Source organism: Sinohyriopsis cumingii, chromosome 5 (assembly GCF_028554795.1).
Source record: "Sinohyriopsis cumingii isolate HCF-2022 chromosome 5, ASM2855479v2, whole genome shotgun sequence".
Taxonomy (NCBI): domain Eukaryota; kingdom Metazoa; phylum Mollusca; class Bivalvia; order Unionida; family Unionidae; genus Sinohyriopsis; species Sinohyriopsis cumingii.
In genome coordinates, this window is record NC_142965.1 from 86,833,818 (window position 1) to 86,854,243 (window position 20,426).

A 20,426-nucleotide genomic window follows, 5' to 3' on the forward strand; every position below is an offset into this window, starting at 1 on the left:
AAATCAAATAAAATGTTTGGAGTCAGTCAATAAAATCTAGCATTTGCAAACAGTGTGCCAGCTCATCTTGGTTATGTGGGAATGCCTGCAATCTTAAAAAGCATCTAATGTGTAAGAAAACAGTCAGGATCTTAATTTTAGTTAAAATCAGACATTTACACTTCCTTTAAAAATACGAGTAATTAAGAATGCTAAGAAATTTCCAGGAAAAAACACAAACCTTTAATCTGCTTGATTTGTAAACAGTATCTGAATTATTAGTTTTCTTTCTTTGAATAAAAGTTAGTCACATCTTAAATTTGCTTAGAAACTGAGGTAAAGTAAATGATGCATAAAATATCACTGTATTTGTAAATAACTGCAAAATCTTCTAGTTAAAAGTTATAAAAAGATGATAGTTCGGCCCTCAACTAACATAAAATACACATACAGAACATTTTATTGTTAAAGCTAAAACAGTAAAAAGAGCACTGAGGAAATATTGTAAAATCCTGTGCTTTTGTGATACATGTCTAAAAAATTGTGAACATATAAGGATGTACTGTCTACAAAAATGTGATGCCCTCTAAAAATGACGGTATTGATATCAAACTTGTTTAAAAGTGTTGTGAATGTTAATTATGAGAAATGAAACTGGCATGTTACTTATGGAGATGAAATCAATGCATTTAATATAAACATAGAGATCATTCAACATGTAAACAATACTGATAGCAGGGAAACCAGCGCAAAATATGGATTGAAAAGATATCACAATTAATAAAACCAACACAATATCTGACCATTATATGAATATCAGCAGTCTCTATTTACGTTTTTTTAACTGTATAAATAAAACGAGGACATTTAAAATTGGGCCTGAAGATCTGCATCAAGGTTTTGGAAACTCACATCTCGCATCAGGAGTTTCAGCAAACATGGATATTAGATCATGGTCTCTCTTCCCCCTGACTCCCAGTGACTGAGCTGAGCCTGGTGCTGGAAAATAAAGCTCTGTAGCGAATCTATACCTAAACAGCGTTATTGGGCCAGCTATTACAATGAGAGGTTAGTAAGCTGATATGAAGTTTGGAGATGTGAAAAGATGTACATGGCAAAAAGACACAGGTGCTGCTCAGTTCCTTGCATTAATAATAATTATTTTAACAAATCTAGATGTTTGGTAAAAGAGGGTTAAGACGAAATAATGTATTCATCATAAACAATCATTGTTTAGAGCATTATAAAACTCATGTACAGATATATTTTATAGACTAAAGATGCAGCACATATGCCTAACCTTTTGGATATCCAGGCTGATAAAAAAAAGTGCAGAAAATGAAATTTCTAAAACTATATTTTGCAAGATATGTATAAGATATGATATTTTATAAATTGGAATTCACAAGGATGCCATCTATATAGAAGGGAAAATCCTGAAAGAATATTGGCTGCAATTAAAATCTGTAATTTTTTTAAATATAAATGCTTACTGGTGACAATAAAGAAAAAATGCAACAAGACCCAACCAAGTCTTAATTTGTATTCTTGGTAAATAAAACTGAAAGCATAAAGTTAAATAAATTGTTGGGACATAATGAAGATCACTTTGCATTTCAAATTTACAGAACTATTTGTCACCCACTATTTGCCATCACTGTTAGCTTCGAATAATTTGTATAGCACTTAACAATGATTGGACACTTAACAATAATAGAGCAAGATTTAAACTAAAGCAGATTCTTGCATTTAAACACATTAATTCACCTGGTGAAATAGTTATGCAGTGAAATACTTCAACCCAGGCACACAATGCACTTATAAACACTAGCTGTTTGTTTGCATGGTGTTCAAAATCAAACCATTTTCCCCAGATGCCTTAATAACAACGAGTAACTTAAATATCCATGTATAGGTAAATGACAATGACTCAACCATAAATACCGGTACACTGGCTTTTACACAAGCCAAGTGGGGTGTTATTCAAGAAACAAATATCTCTCTAGTATAAACACAGAAATATTTATTTCAATTACAGATATCTGTATGTAAAATAGATATATCTGTATATAAAATAGATATGTCTCAATTTATCATATATCCCTACCTACAACATAAATTGATTTATCTGTACTTTAAAGGAAGAAAGATACCTGTATAAAAAAAAAATTATCAAATGGTATATTTAAAACAAAGAGTCACTTCTATTAAACAGAGATACTGTTAATGAAGAAACAGTAATCCCAGGGAAAAAAGCTGGTGGAAAATGTCCAAAGAATCATTCCTACCGAGTTTGATCCAGATTGATTTTGCTGTTCAGGAGAAGTTAAAAATCTGTTTCCACACAGCTGCTTTGGAAGCCACACATTGCTTGAGAAGTACAAAGAAAACAAATGTGGTATGACATGCCACAAGAATTGATCTTACCAAATTTAACCAAATTGGCTATTTTAGAGAAATGTTGAAAATAGGTTTTCTATATGGTTACAATTGAAGCCACATGATTATTAAGGGAAGCCACCCAGCATACAAACTGAGCATAACCTGAAATAAAATTCCAACCAATTTGATGAAAATTGACCAAGCTAATTTCAAAAGCATAAGTTTACAAGTTTTGCTCAAAAGTACTGATCTTTTACTAGCTAACATAAATTTTCAGAAATAAAAAACCAACATTTCTTCTTTTTAACTCCTAAGTACTGAAACAATATTTAATATTCTTGAGAAACTCCAAGACACCGAATTTGAAATCAAATATATTTTCATATATGTCTGACTTACCATGCAGCATCGCAAGATAAGTGCAGTACAAAATTCTTTGTCAGAGATAGAAATGCATTCAGCTTGTTTCAGACATTGCTAAGGTATATGCCAATGTGACAAGTTTGATTAAATCTATAATATTAAAACAAACACAGTTCCTCATCGGATATATCCACAAACTGGATTTCAAACAAATCTATTCATAAAACTTGTCTATGTTATCATGCTCACAAGCCGGTAAGGAACCCCTCAGTAATGGCATTTGACCTTAAAATCAATGGCAGAATACTGACTGTCAGCTTCTTCAATGTAATGGATTAAATACAATGTCTTGTCAAAATTCACTTGTACATGCACAATTGACAGTGTTCATAAGTGCCAATGCACCCAATGATCTTAACTCCAAGGCTAATTAACCCTGGTTTTTCAAGACACTTTAAAAAAGTGCAGATATATTGGTGGTCAGATATACACTACATGTATTTTCATTCAGAAACAATTAAATATTTCAAAAGGTGTTTTAGTTCAAATCCCATGTTAATGCAACCACTCATGCAAGAGGAGCAGGGACAAAAAGATTTTCAAGATGGTCTACATGGTGACATTTTGGAGGTTATACTAACACCAGAACTAACTACATATTGTTAGAGTTAAGTTTTAGTGAAAACCCCATTTTGATAAGACCAATCATTCAATGGAAGCAGCACAGGTAGGTTTTCAGGATGATTCGAGGTAGCCTATATCAATGTCACTTTAATACAAGAGAGGTTTGTTTTCTTTTTAATGTTGGCATGGCCATCCATTTAGAAGAAGTAGCTGCTGAAATTTTTTGTCAGACACTGGGCCCAACTACATGCAGTGTTTTAGTAAAATCCCCACGTCAAAACAACTATCCATTCATGAGGAGTAGTGATGACAAGATTATCAAAGATAGTCACCATGGAAAAGCACCATTTTTTTTCTTACCAACTTGAGACTATAATAAATATTTTAGTGAAACCCCATGATGTTGATATGACCATCTGCTCCTGAGGAGCATGAGGAGTAGTTATAACAACATTTCCAAGATGGCCACAATGGCAGCCATATTGATTTCCATGGGACACCATTCTCATTTTGGACAAAAATGACACCATATTAAGTTTTTCAGTCAAATGTCTGTCAATAAGACCATCCAGTCAGAAAGAGATGTAATAACAAGATTTTCAAGCTAACCATTATGGTGCACATACTGGATATCATACTGGCACCATTACCACTCAGGATGAACCAAAGTAAGAAGCCTTTTAGTGAAAACCTATACATATCCCCATTAATTAGAAAAAGTATCATTTTGGGTGGGGTAGCAAAATTTGCATATTTTTGTACTGCAGAATAAACTGCTTTGATCTGCAGTAAAAAATGTGGGCTGTAATCCAAAATATAAGTGATTTCAGATTTACCTATACATGGACTCTTTGAATCAGGAAATACAACATGTCGAAAAACAAAATGGCATCCCTGCTCATAAAAATATGGTAACCGTGAGATTTAACTTACTTCTGCTTTGCAAACCTGTACTCGACATAACACTCTTTGATTTCAAAGACAGCACTGAAATTAGTAATGTCATAACACAAATGTAATATATATGGTACAAATTATATTAACTGCAAAATGGATATGATGGCTTGAGAAAGCACAGAATTTATATGTATGTATAAATATATATATATATATATATATATATATATATATATATATATATATATATATATATATATATATATATATAATTTTTCCTTTTATTCAGGAAACAGTCTATTGTAAAAATCTATCAAACAAATACAATGTATATATTGCAAATTTTTAAATTTTATTCAATTTAAGCACAAGCAGGATGCTTTTTTCAAGAAATCTATAAATACACTACACCCTACATTATACTGGGTTGTATATAACTTATGAAGAAAAACAAATAACATAATCTACCCTGTTGCATCTTCAGAGTAACAATTCTTTATAGCAAAATTCTTGTTTAAGGTCAAAATTCCTGCTTCCAGGGCATCCAATGTTTGAGGCCCAGAAGCTTGACTTTTAAACAAGGGGATTTTTCTATCCATATGCTAGCCTCTCTTTCTTTTAATATTTTTCACCTTGGACATGTAGATTTAGAATTCTACTGAGTGAATAGTATCAAGGTACATTTGTCATCTGTCCTGTTATTTGACTTGGCTAAAAAACAAGATAATTATTATCTTTGAGACTTTATACCAGTAATTTTCATTTCCAAGATTTGGTCTCAAAATAGCAACTAATTTTTTTAATTATTTTCATTACTAGACTCATGCTCTTTAAGCTCTAGGCATGTTCAGCTTTCAAAATGTCAAAGGAATATTTGCTGGAAATACTGGTCATTCAATGAAATTTATCACTGATCATTCATTATGCACAAGTAGTCATAAAGGAAATTAGGAAACCATTTTCATTAATGTTGACATGTTCCACTGCTACCAGCTACAGCTCTAACAAACATTTAGACCTTGAAATATCTGGACTATCACTATTAATGGTTCTCTTTCTATATTTAGAGGATAAATTGGCTTTTCATGTACCTGTAGTACATTTCAAAGGAGTATACAAGGTTTAACAGCTCAATTTTATAACACAGAAGTTTCTTGAATCAGGTACACCTGTGAAATGTAACACATATGACAAGTCATCAATCAATCTATCCTGAAGATAACGACTTTCAAGCCTACATAGGAAGTGATTGAAAATGTCTTTAAAGTTTGAAAGATACATATATACAATTATTACATTATCAATGTACCAGCATTCATCAACAACAAAAAAACTGCCATTAAAAAGGGATGGGTTCTGGCCTCTCAGGAAAGAGAAAGATAATTAGATACTATATGCAAATAAATATGGAGTAAAAATGAGGTAATAAACTAAATTAATGCAATTATTAAAAATTCAAATTATAACACCTCACAATGTGCCATTCAATTAATATAAGACACATCAAATTAAAAAAGACTCATCAATTTAAACCATCTCAAAATCTCATGTATGGACATAAAAATCTTAGCCTCATTTAAAGCTGTGAATCATTTATAATACTGAATTAAATGTGTAGGTGCACCAAAACCATCATATGACTTGAGTCTTCAATCACAGAATCTCAAATTTTGCTAAAGGTCTGCAGTCATCCATACAAGATTTCCAAGTATCAAATTTCTTTTCACACTCATGGAGAAATCCAAAAGTGTTGGGAATTCGGTGAGTGCAATTATTCTTGGAAAGACAGGAGAATAAAGGATCTTAATGCTCACCAAAATTCACTATCATAATAACAAAGGATGTTGGACAGGAAAATGCATTTCTGTCCATATCTTTGGCTGGTGGATGGTGGTAGGAAGAGAGCGATGGTATGACATGCAAATTATATAACAGAGAATTGATTTGCAATTTATCAGTGATAAGCAAGAATGGGACTGACCCAAATCTGCCATCACACAATAAACCATCAGATGTCATTTTTGTTCATGTTACTTTCGATTTTAAACTGACATTGTACAGACCCTTAATTCAATCTGCACATTACTACATTATGGCAAATCTACCTGGGTTTATAATGCTGTTTTATACTCATAAATATAGCCAAGTTATCAAGATGTATGTTCTCTGATATAACTGGGATCTGATATACAGCAGGGTCTAAGGAAATCCCAAATACTTGGACAGAGAAGGTTGACACAAAAATAAATGGGGCAATACTGCTAGGTGAAATGCCAATATAGATAATACTAACAATAACATGGATAATTTAAGTGATTCCAATGTCTCGCTTGCTTTTGCAGGAAATATAAAAGGGGTCCTGATAGAGCAAAATGTCCCATGTCATCGATGATACTGATAATGATTAGAAGTCAACCATACTGCTTTCATTCAAGGTGAATATTTTAAAAATTTCTCTCCTGTACTAAATATGTGTCAAAATCAAGATAGTGCACTAAATGAATAATAAATATAACACTAAATGAATAATAAATATAACAAAGTTCTGAAGATAATACCCCCCCCCCGGTGCTGTCAAATTCTCAAAGACTTTAGTGCACTGTTTGATACACTCTAATGATGAATTAGCACACAAATCACTGCAGTCCAGTGTCTGAGAATTTTTATGCATTTTTGTTGTAAATTAGAACCTCAGAGGTTTGCTACAAAATTAACACACATTTGGCATGCTATTTACATTTTAAAATAATTCATTACAGGAGGGAAATTAATTGATATGGTTACTGAGCAAATATCACTTTTCTCTATGTCAGCCTCCATAAATCTGCTATTGATAAGATTTCCATATTTGATCAAGTGTATCATAGCTCAAGCTGACTACTGTGTTATTGTCTGTAATATCACATAGACTCTGATTTGTCATACACCATCAATCCAGGCAAATTACATATATATTTGGTTAAACATTTTCAGTACAAAACACTTTAATCTTGTTTAATGTAACTGTAAAATATAAGATACCTAAGAAATGCTAATTCGTTTTTATCACCTAATATTGGTAATAGTACACCCAGAGCTCAAAATTTTTTTTTTTTGAGGTATCAGCAGCATTTCGATACTTTTAATGTTTTTAACTTGCATAAATCTAGCTATTTTCAACATGCTCTTCCATATTTTATATTCTGAATGAAAAATTTAAACACAGTTCTAAAATATCAGTAACAAGAAACTTCAAGTTCATTTTGGCTTGTACATTTTTCATTGGGCATTCATTAAATTTAGCAGCAATTTGCATGCACATTGCAGAAAACCCCTGTAAACTCAATTTTCAGTACTGCATGCACAGAAAAACATATGCTAAAAACCCACATAAGCTGGCTTCAGTATATTACAGAGTGGTACCTCACACTCCCTCACTATAAAATACCTCTGTAATACACTGTCCTTGATTTAACACCTGCATGGTCATAGATCTAATTCTACAAGTTGAATTCCATTTTTCTAAGCAATGTAACTCTTTATAACCTCATCCATAACAAAATTGCTCCACGCTGATGGTATTTATAATAGTGGAATATCACTGTATTTCTTCTGAACCCACCCATTGTCCAACTCAACCCACCCATTGCCCAACTCAACCCACCCAATGTCCAACTCGGCTTACTGGAAAAAGTTGTATATTGGCAATGTGACCACATGTACCACACTGTCTGTAGTCCTTGTACTATTTACTGTGAAGTATAAGTACCCAATGTCATGAGGTTTTGATGGTTGGCCTATGAAACCTGCAGATGTGGGTTCAAATCAACATGGCAGCAATGATATCAGTTTATCTCATTAACTACTGAGAAATCAAGTTCCCAAATCTACAACAAAAACAACATGCTTTTGCTCGAAGGCATGCTTATTTGCTTTGCATAAACAAAAATAAAATTATTTTTTTACCCCTTAATACCAAAACACAATTAAAATCCTTTATACCTATGAATATTTTCTTTTTCATGAATGCAAAATGATCTTTCTTATTTGATTTATTGTCTTTCAGTTTGTCTCCTTAAATCACAATAAACAGTTCAGTAAAAAAAAGTTGAATAGTTTGGTTGCTACCTGTTCATATATCTATGCCTATATCAAAAACTGATGATCAATACAAGAGATTTCACAAGGCAATGAAAGTTGTTCTTTTTTATCTGAAGCCAAAAAGTTCTTTAATCCTTTCCCTTCCTAATGGAAACATTGGTTACTAAGGTCTACCATACATGCCCCCCTTTAAGTCTGGTTAAATTGCAAACTGCACACACCTATGGCTGTCATTATATAATGTGCCAGCAAATCCTGGTCTAAGAAATTTCTAAGGACTCATCAGTAGAACAAAAAAGATGGATCCTGATCTACTGGTGCATGTAGTGCTGGCAGATCTGGGATGCATGGGCAGATCTGGGTCTGTGTTGTTTGAAGTTGAACCCAATTTATAAGTACTCTGAAATACTAAATAACCAGTATGTTGAAATGATCTGCCATGTAAGATAAAGTACCTGTCATAATCTCAGTTTACCATATAAACCCACACATAAGATACTAGCTTGAATGACTGACATTTTTTTCATAAAATGCCTAAAAACAAGCCATTAGCAAACTGTTATGATATGCAATCTATCTTTTTTTAAATTTCTGGGACAAAATGATCTCTCTGGAGTTATAAAGAAACAAAATAGTGTGGTTCTTGACTTCCATGTCGAACATATTTACAGGATTTGATATCTATGCTCGAGATTGGGTGACAGTCAAAGACTAGGCTCTAATATCAACCACTGTAAATCAGTCCCAGAATGACAGAAGTAGCTAGAGAGCAAACAACATTTAAATCCCTAAACAAACATCTTCATTTGCTCACACATAAACTCTTCGGTGCTCATTGAAATTATCGACTCTATTGTACAAGTCAAGGAGTGGGTCATAAATGAAAACTGGGAATCAAACCTCATGTCTTTTCTAGCTTACTACTTTGATGTTTGGCTATATTATAATGGTTTGGAATTTGTCACTGACTGACAAAAACACTTTTCACTGAATGCTATAAATTTATATTTTAGTAAAGCCTGTGGCATGTATTCAGTTTTCTCTATCATTATTTCAAAATCTTTTAATGATTAAGAATATGCACAAGGGATATCTTTGTAGGACATTTTAAAATTTGAACAAAAAATTCATAAAACATAAATCACTCTATCAGTAAACATATAACCTTTTCAAAACAATCAATGAATCTTTGATCAAACCGAAACCTAACTGACATTTATTTATGTACTTCAATTTTTCATTAAACCATCAATCCACGGAAATTATCTTTACTTCTCTAATTTTGAACAGAGCAAATTCTTTCCTTATTAACAATTAGCAAATTATAGGCAAATTAGGAAATGACAGTTTTACTTACATTTACTTATTAGTTTTACTTACATTTACTTATTACTGTTCATACACAGAAGTTAACTCTCAAAATATTTTAGAATAAAAAGAGTACAGAACTACAGATTATATAGTAATTGGATAATAAATAACCCTCAACACAAGAAAACATCTGTTTTGACAACACAGTGTCATCACAGAAAACTGACATTATATGACTGTCCGTGTAATAACACTGCTGAATGATGCAATCAAACATTTGCATCATGGTATCTACCAGAAATAGTCACTTCTATATCCGAAAGTAAAATTTCTTCTAACATTTCTCACATCTAATATCTGGAATTATTGTTATGCATTCAGTGTAACACGAACATGAGTTCAAAGAGCCAAAATGAATATTATTCTGAAACTCCACATTATTAAATCAATTTCCAAACAACATACAAGTAGCAAGCAACAGCATGGAGTTTTCAAAGATGTCTTTAAGAGCCAAAAGCCATGACTCCCCATTCCAAATCTCAGACAATTCCCAAGTAGATTTTAAAAAATTTGTATTCCTGAAACTTCCAATTTAAATCAACCTTGTTAGCAATGGGTCTATATTCTACAATAATCCCATAATATTCTTTACAAGATACCTTTTCCATCAGCAGACTTTGAGGAATCCAAGTTGAGATTTAACTTTACTATTTCTATACAGTATTTCTCTCATTATAACACATGGTAGATAGCCAAGTTAAATGGTCAAAATGTAGGGAGAGGGTGTATTTAATATACAAAGAGACGTCCTTGGTGAATATTTGTAAATAATTTAAAAAATGGTAAAATGGAAATGAGTTTATCATTATGTGTGGGCTTATCATCGAATACCAGTAAACAAGTTATTTTGGTTTACCCGGGACATTTAATGGTAGGTCAAGAATTATGCATAATGGAATATATGAAAGCCAGGACCAGATATTATGAAGGCTGTAATAAACATGGCAATCACCAGGGCAGCTAATTGACCACTTGAAACGTTTAGCAAATTGTTCATTTATATATGGCTGATCAACATTCTACAATAGGTCAAATTAGTTCCTCAAAAAGGGTCACCACATTTGAAAATATTGTCACCAAGTATTATAATAGGCCATGTTGGACTAGTTTTCTTATAAATTTATTATTGCTTCTGGTCTAAGAAAACCTACATAGAAAATAGACAATGGGGAGAATTTAAAGTTTTGTAAAACAAAAAATACAAAATTATGCTAAAAGAACAAATGGGCAAATTTATAATGTATAACAGTCTAATCCCTTTAACCCAACAATGTTAAAACCGATAAATAAATTTATTTCAGATTCAGAATTGTGATTTTTGTACACTTGTATTAATTATTATTTCAGGTGAACAAATAAGCAGGAACAAATGCTAATTATTTTATGTGCGTAAAATTTTAAACTTATGGTTCATAAAACATTAGTGTATGAAATATTGCGGACAATAAGGATCACTGTGTGATGTCCAAGTGATAGTCAGATAAATGAAGTTATAACTGATAGTCAAAAAAATGAAGTTATAACAACACAACTAATGTACCTATGACTATTACATAGCAGAAATCAGGTGAAGACAAACTAGTGTCTAGACAGGCTAATACAACCCATGTGCCATTTACTTTCCATAAAATGCTTTCAAACATACTACTGGCAAGCACATGACATTAGGTTTATGCTGGGCATTTTTAATGGCATTTAACACATTATTGGCAAAATCATACAATGGAAATGTGATCTAAGTGTATTTTTCAATGACACAATAAGGCAGCTGAACCTGGGCTGGCCTGGGTGGGTACTGAACTTGCAACCATTCAATTACAAGTCTTACACTCTTCCAACTGAGCTACTGCAGCTCAGCATTACATTTAAGGCTGATAATTATGCATGTTGATACATATACATACATACATACATACATACATACATACATACATACATACATACATACATACATACAGACATACATACATACATATGACATGCAACATGTAATTAAAAGATTGGTACTCTTAGTGCTCTATGCTGGTTTGCAAAGTTATTAATATATTAATTAAAAAGCAAACACTTCATAACTCTGTTAGACAGCCACAAATCTCATTACTTTTAATTCAAGCCAAATTTATTTTATGACAGTCATGCAATAATTATAGAAATCTACAGCTAACCACAATGTCAATAGTCATGTCTTTTTGCAATAATTCATTCACTCCAAACTTACAGAGGACAAGGATCAAATTTGTTGATATACATTTAAAGTTAAACTTGCTATGATAAGCATATACTCCTAGTGACCACCTGTGTATGTAACTCAAGTATATCTGGTCCATTTATACTTACCAAATCATCAATACCAGGGGTGTAGCTAGATAGTTGAAAGTTGTACACAGTTATGTAGCTTGGGAAGTTGGGGGTGGGGGCGGTAAGGGGAGGTCCAAGAAACTTAAAAAGTTGTGGTTTTGTTTTATGATGTTACACACATGAATCTGTGCATATAAGCTTAATTTTGCCATCAAAATAGTATTCTGAAGGATTTTATGCCATAGCTCAAAAGAAGAAGGATTTTACTTAATGTTTTCATATAAAGGTCAGGCAAAAAAAATGTAGACAGTGATATCAGGTAAAACTAAGCTTGACTGATGGTTTGCCAGTTTGAAGTTTGAGCATCATGGGAAATTTATAAACGAAGAAACATCTTTCATCAATGCTAGTGTCACTGTAACGTTCTAGGTTTTACTGTGTGTGTGATTTGGATTTTTAACATAGCCTTAACAATTTTTCAATCATATTGCTACATTGTCTGCAGTGTGGCGATTTATAGTCATGTCTAGCACTGAGGCATCATGCCGCAGACATGTAGCATGATGTCCCACCCAGTCACATTATCCTGACACCAGGCCAACCAGTCCTAACACAAACCTCTTAATGCTGAGTGCCAAGCAAGGCAACTGTTAGTATCCTTTTTGTAAGTCTTTGGTATGACTCGGCCGGGGATTGAACCCACGACCTCCCGCATCAAAGGCAGACACTATAACCACTAGGCCACTGGAGCGGTTCTAGGTTTTATAGCCATGCATTGGAATATCTATACCAGTTGAAAGAACAATAAAACCTGTATATAAGAGATATCTACTTCTGGGTCTGGCTAAAAGTTTAAAATCAGAATCTATGCTGTTTACATGAAGTCATTTGCAGAGTGAGATCAAAGCTTCAGTTTCAGAAAATTTCTAAAAATATTTCTTCAAATTGAGATTTTGCATTAGCTTACTTATGATTCATGTATTGCAAACAACAGTGGGATTTTTGTAAGTGCAGATACAATAACATGGCACTCTCTCCCTTAACTATAGCACTGTACCTGTTATAAGGTGTGAATGGTCATGAATTCCATTTCGTTATTTAATAGCAAAATTAAATGAATATGTACTTTATTTTAAGGTGATCTCACTTATAATAAGGTGGTATACTCTATGGCCAGGGCTCAACAAACGTTCAGTTGGCTAAAGGTCCTGATATGCAAGTGACTTAGAACTTTTGTTCTGCATCATTTTTAAACATTCTAGACTGTACATAATACTGATTCTGCTAAAATGACATTCATCCAACTGGAAAAGCATCTTCCCTTCCTCAGCAACCACTTGTAAATGTGAATGGACATGTGGAATTTACAAGCCCTGATTACTCAAATGGACAGTGTTATACATGTTGATCTATGCAAGTGATGAAAATCAACTTCTGAGTTTGTATACCTGTGTACCTGTGAATCTTTTATTTCTGAACAAAAGTACCATAAATGGCATAATATATGTCTGCCCTGTGTGTAGGAACCAAAAGGGTGTGATTGACTCTGGAGATTAATGACCCTATTTCTCGGTGACCTGGACTTTTGGTCAAAGTATGTAGTCTTGAACTAAAGTTACTGTGAACAACCATTATTTTCCTATTTGATTTACTATGACTTCTCAACCCTAGACACCCCTACCAAAGACTAATAAAAATGGTACTAACAGCTGCCTCGCTTGGCATTCAGCATTAAGAGGTTAGTGTTAGGACTGATCGACCTGGTGTCAGGATAATGTGACTGGGTGGGATATCATGCTACATGTCTGCGGCATGATGCCCCAGTGCTAGACATCACTATAAGCTGCCACAATGCAGATGTTGTAGTGATATCACTGAAACATTGTTAAAGCTACATTAAAAATCCAAAATCACACACACACACACACACACTCAACCCTAGACCCCAGAATCTATCAGTTGCTTTATTACACTATGTGCATGCCATCCACAAAATATTGTCAAATTACTTAATCGGGAATAAATGTTATTCTGCAAAGCCCTTTTTTCATTTGGCCACAATGACCTTGAGCATGAACTATAGACCTTTAGAATCCAAAAATCAACAGACCTCTGCCATACCTTAAGAAGAAAAATCCTCCACAAACAATGGTCAAGGTACATGGTCTAAAACAAAAATATTTAAGCAAAACAATTTTTATTTTTATTTTGTCAGTGATCTTGACCTTTGAACTCAAAATCAATTTGCTTCTTCCTTACTCCAATTGCAAACGATCTAAAAAGTTTAATCTTTACCTGTGATACTAAACTGCTACTTTTCTTAAGAATGTAAAAGTCACCAACAAACTTTGCTTAAGGCAGGTGATCAAAAACTGAATTTTTGGTTTAGAAACTCTTTCTCTTCTTTCAGTCAGTGACCATGACCTTTGACTTTTTTAAAACCCAAATCAATAGGCTTCTTCCTTAAACAATGCGCAAGCAATATGCACAATCTTTTGTCAATATATGTTATGCAAAACTAATGTTATTTTGCAGAAGCCATTTTTCTTCTCTGCCAGTGACCTTCACCTTTAATCTTTTGAGCCCAAAATCAATAGGCTTCAATATTACCATAAGTGCAATTTATGTAGATAGCTTAGTTCAATTATGTGTGGTTCAATTAATGTTATTTTGCAAAACCCACTTTTCTTCTATCAGTAAATGACTTTGATCTTTGATTTTTTGGCCCCAAAATCAGAAGAATTCTTTCTTACTCCACATGCATGCTATCCACAAAGTCTTTTCCAAGTTACGTGATTTAGAACTAAAGTTACTGTACATAAACCATTTTTCTCCATGCAGTAAAAGTAGCCTTCACATGATTAGCAAAACTATGAACATATCTGCCAGCTCATAATTCACCAGCATATCTAGGTTTATGCTGCTTGTTGTTGAGTACATTCTATGCAAACAATCATGAATGAAGGTTGGCCTGTATTGTTCATTTTGCATTTTAAATCAGCAATATCAAGCAAAAAAAAATGTGTATTTGTCAAATTGTTTTGGCCAACAAAAACTGCAAGGGCTAAAAAAAAAAAAATATATATGAATGCAGTGAACTTTGTTAAAGCAAAATGTAATTTCTGTCCAAAAAATGGCTTGGCCAAATAATGGGTGAGTTTTGGTCAATTCCAGGCCTATCTTGAAATATGGTGCACAAAGCATGCATGTATGGGCAAAATGGCATACACACTATTGTGACATTAAATAATCATGAAGACAACAATGAAATGTATGGTGATGATATAATTGTCTCCATACTTAATACTAGCAAAAGAACTCTGTACTATTGTTGGTTTATCTGCATATGGATCAATTTAATGCAATGATTTGACCAGAGCTTGGAAAATCTACTCATCATTAGCTGGGTAAGGATAAGGAATTATTTCAAAGTAATAGAAACAATCAGAAGTCATTTTATAGTTTTTTTTACCAACAAAACAAGTTGCAGTTTTACAAGTTTATAATCCCTGTTTAACTTGTATATGAAATCCATGCAACTCTTCATGCATTGTTTAACAAAAAACACTTAAAATCTTACTTTGGGACATGACTCAGAGTTGTCTGTGTATGCGCACAATTCATTATTTTTAAATCTTTTATTAGACTTTGGGTGGGCATGTGATTAAATGAAAACATGGGGGCATGCTGCTTTAATGAAGATTTGGAGATCTGTAGGTTTCTGTAAACAGTTTAAAAATACATTTCTCCTGTGACCCTGAAATGCTCTGTTTACAGCTAACTAAATCATATCCATCTGAATTATATAAGAAATCATCTCTAACAAATTCTAGAATGTATGTGTACTTACTTGAGCCCCTTAATTTGCTGGCACGAGCCTTTAACATTGCTGATGTAGTGCGTTCAGGAGGTTTTAGATGTAACTCTTTTGCATCTCCATCTTCACTAGATTCAATACTCTGCTTTGCTTTTCCAATTTTTTTAAATTTGCTTATATCACTTGTTCTTCCGAACTGGGAGTGTGGACGATTGCTACCATCCTGAACACCTCCCCCATCAATGCTTTCCTCTTCACTCCCTGCTGCGTCTTTCTGCAGTGATGCTGCATGCTGTTCTTTCATTTCAAGTGTCTGCCATTCACGATGCACATATATAATGTCACTAGTCAACTCTTTGTATGTACACAATAACTGATACTCCAAACTCTTTGGTATAAATGTATATACATCTTCATAGTAATAAATATATTTTGCTAGCTGTGCTAAAATTTCTGCAGCTGATATTTTAGCTTCCTCAAAAAGAAACCTCTGCGAGTCTTCATCATTGGATAAAGCACTGTCTAGTCTACTTTTTACACTCTGAAATGTCTGATTTATTTCAGGAAGTAAACTCTTTTTACCAAGACCATCTCCAAATGGATCTTCAAGCTCCTGCTTATTAGCTCGTTCTTTCATCATTAAGGCAGCAACACGTGGAGGTAGATGAACAAATCGGAGACTTTCTGGGAGCTCCTCTGGAAGCTTCCGATATCGTTTGGGAGGCTTCCGAGTAAGAGCCTGACTGTAAAAAAATGCATCCTCTGCCATCTTTGATTCAGCAGCCAGTCAAGATGCCAATCTGTAAAATTTAAATAGGAATGAAGAAATGAATAGTAAAATACAAATGTTTAATATCAACATAATATTGAAACCTGTCATAGTGAATAACCTGATATAAGGACTGCTATTTATAGAGGACAACATTTTAGGTATCTATTCTTGATTTCATTGTCAAAGCGGATAAGTTTTACTCACATACCCTTATCCATTATAGACAAGTTGAATGGTACATAAATTAATGCATTTTCTGTTGCTTATTTTTTTTAAACTAGAATCATTCAAATACTTACAAGTCAATAGAGATATCCCACTCACTTGATCATAACTTACTAGCAGGAATTGGATTTGCCAAGTGAAAAAAGGCTGCTGTGCCAGCATAAAAATTATCAGATTGGTTAACAGACATTACAGGCTGCCCCCATAACCAACACCACCCACCACATCAGACAAATTCCAATGCACTAAAACTTGTCCTGGATGAATGGGCTCATGGGTGGGGGTAAATAAATTGATGTAAATAAATATAACATACATGCAAAATAAAATAAATGCATTCCTCCGAAGCAAAAATTATGAGTTTGGAAAATGATGGGTGAAAGGGACAAAATTAATGAAACTTTTTTTGCTTTAAGCTTCGGTCTTTTATAAGCATTTATGTACTGTATCAAGAACAAATGTAAAAAGAAAATAATAAAGAAGAAACCAACATAAAAGCAAGTATGGTTTCTCTCCAAATAGTCAGTTAAACTAATTTTACGTTGAGTAGGACCCAGGGTAGGTAGCACTTCGTGCTTTAGACTTTACCAAACAAACTCAACTCGTTTGACAAATCAAATAAAGAGAATACTCACGTAAAAATAAAAAGATGTCGACATACTGAGTCTTTGCCAAAAAAAATGCCTAATACTGCCACCTTTGTTTCATATTAACACACAAATCCTCATATCCAATTTTGAAGCGTCTGCTTTACACACTCGCAGGGTACCTGTCATTAGGTGTCCGCCATTTTGTTGACAGCGCCATTCGGATTGACTTTGTTACTTAGCAACGTGACGCCCTATTAAACGGCTGGGTGGTGAAAGTATATTTTCCTTCCGTATGAATACACATAAAGTGCTAAGCTTGTGAATGGCATTTGTTCACTATACATTGAGATCTACTGAACTCTCTCGGAAACGTTGCATTCTAAAAATTAATTACCATATGCCAATACTTTTGAATGGCAAAGTAAACTCGACGCAGTGTGAAAACGGACATATTCCATGCTTTGCAGTCTTTAATGGGCACGTGTCAAGATAAAACCAAGAGGCGCGAAATTGTTTTATAAACCCGTGAATGTATCCATTTACAAGATCTGACGTATATTGAGTGAAGGGACAGTCATTTATGATATATCGAAATTTTAAATGTGAATTTATTAAAAGTTTGAAAAAATAAAATTTGTTTTGTTTTTTCTTTTCCACTTTCTACCGCCGCTGCTTATTATTATTATTACTATTATTTGCATCGAGTAAGAACATGCTGAAAAATTCGTGGATATAGCAGTAGTAAACTAATAGTATGATTAGTACCAATGGTAGTAGTACTAGTAGTAGTAGCAGCAGCGGTAGCAACAGTTGTATTCATTTTTGGTGGTGGTGGTGGTAGTAGTGATGATGGTGAAGAAAGAAAAAGAGCTTTTAATGCGTGTGTGTGTGTGTGTGCATAATCAAGTTTTGCTCGTTCTCAGTTATTAAATTCATGTAAACCCCGAATAGTTAATCAACTCTATCTAATTTATAGAAAAGTAATAACAGTCTAAAATAAATAAATTAATTAAAGAAATAAAATATCATCAAGTCGTAAAACAGTACACATTGCAGATTGGTTGTTGTTGTTGTAGGGTTTAACGCCATTTTTCAGCACACGATAGGCGGCCATCGTTAATGGTGGAGGAAGAACCCGGGAAATCCCCGGAAATAACCACCGACCCTCGAGAAGCTACTGTCAAGCTTTCTCACATAACCACATTGGCCGAATCCGAGACTCGAACCCACGCAGACAGAGGTGAGATGGCAGTGATCCGTAACGGAGAGCGCTTTAGACCACTCGGCCACTCGGGGTCCCCATTGCAGATTGGAAAATTCCCGTGTCTGACGCATACATTTAATTTACTTTTTTCTTTCTTCCTCCAGTTAACTTATAAACCGGGTGATCACACCTTCAGATTTTGCACAGATCATATTGTGGTTTTGATGGCATAAGTTGATCAATTTTCATTTTTATGTTTATTCTGATGTGTGTGTGTGTGTGTGTGTGTGTGTGTGTGTGAGAGAGAGAGAGAGAGAGAGAGAGGAGTATTCTAAATTGGTATAAATATCAGACAGTAAACCGACCTAGAATGAAAAATCTCGATAGCGGTGTATTAATCCTCTTCTAATCCATGGGCACAAAAGCCATCTTTCTTCCTCTAAAATTTATAAAACAAGCCCAAATGAGCGGCACATCCTCTTTCACAGTCCGATAGGAAGCTAACCCCCAATAAGTACACAGTCTATTTCTTATTACCTTACGCTTAATACCTTATGGGCGTAAACGCATTCCTTTATCCCACCTATTCTTACTCTCATATACATTACATATTGTCAATAAAACCTGCTTCTATTTTAAAGGTACTGTTTATCGGTTGATGCTTTGATGCTTAGCTTGAGAAAGCAAAACAAGTGCAAATATTATGTAATATAAGTAAGCATCCTACAGTGTCGTATGTCAGATTGACGTTATCAGGTAGAAACCTGAATTTAATGTAGGCATACATCAAAGTATTGATTTCCAATAAAATTAGTTGAAACGCGTTTATTACTGGATCATAAAGTGCTTGATAAATGAAACGTGAGATTTAAAGGAGACTAGAAATCAAAATTTTCCTTCCACGTATGTAATTCTCTACAGATTTTAATTCGACTGTCATGTTTATAAATTAAATATCGTAAGCGGGTAGTGATTTTATTGCATGGAAGATACCACGATTCCGTAAATTGCCGAGTTTTTCCGAGCTTTAATGAGACGACAGATCACGTGGTACCGTGACGCCATACTAGCCAGTCCTCGAATACAAACATAAACATTGGCGAGCGAGGCAGACGGAAGGAGATCATTTTGGGTTGCACATTCAAAACTTGAATCTGCAGTCTGATATAATAGTTTATGTACTGTACTGGTCAGTGCTAAAAGATTTTTTTTAGGCACAGGCCCCGGGCTGGTGACTTAAATAAACTGAAGCCTGACTGAAATTCCACAAGCCCTGACAGTTCATACCTGTCAACTCTCAAGCCGGGAGAAAAACCTCCCGATTTTGGGGGTATTTCCTCATCTACATCCCGATCTCGTAATATCTCTAAATTTTTCGCAGCCGGGAGAAAAACCTCCCGATTTTGGGGGTATTTCCTCATCTACATCCCGATCTCGTAATATCTCTAAATTTTTCGCAGCGAAGTTCCGATTATTACATTATGTCTGTCAATTTTCATTTGTCAGAAGAAAAAAAACCCAACCCCAAACCATTTATAAATAGATATAACGTATGCAATCCACTGTCTAAACTGCCACACTGCAGACACCGAAGTGATATAACTGAAAAATTGTTAAAACTACGTTAAAATTCAAATCACACGCACACACGTCTAAATCCGGCACTGGACGAAATAATTAATATCACACAACCGTTTTTTTTTTTTCTTCTTCAGTAAATAGAACCTGAAAATTAAACATTATTCAAGTAAATTTCAGATGTTTTTACACAACTACAACAGTACTATAGTATAAAAAAATTAAAAGAATAAAATTGTCACCAAT

General features: G+C 33.8%; 1 protein-coding gene across 1 annotated transcript in view; it reads right to left on the minus strand.

The window, feature by feature from the left end:
- LOC149799674 (uncharacterized) overlaps positions 1-17,546 on the minus strand; it is a 100,867-nt gene extending 83,321 nt beyond the window's left edge. Inside the window, exons 1-4 of the mRNA XM_089958253.1 lie at positions 17,444-17,546; positions 15,845-16,611; positions 4,282-4,335; positions 892-978 (exon numbers count right to left, since the gene is read on the minus strand). Coding sequence (XP_089814379.1) covers positions 892-978; positions 4,282-4,335; positions 15,845-16,580 — 877 coding nt within the window. The 5' untranslated portion in view covers positions 16,581-16,611; positions 17,444-17,546. The remainder of the gene's footprint in view (positions 1-891; positions 979-4,281; positions 4,336-15,844; positions 16,612-17,443) is intronic.
- Between the last annotated feature and the right edge of the window lie 2,880 nt (positions 17,547-20,426).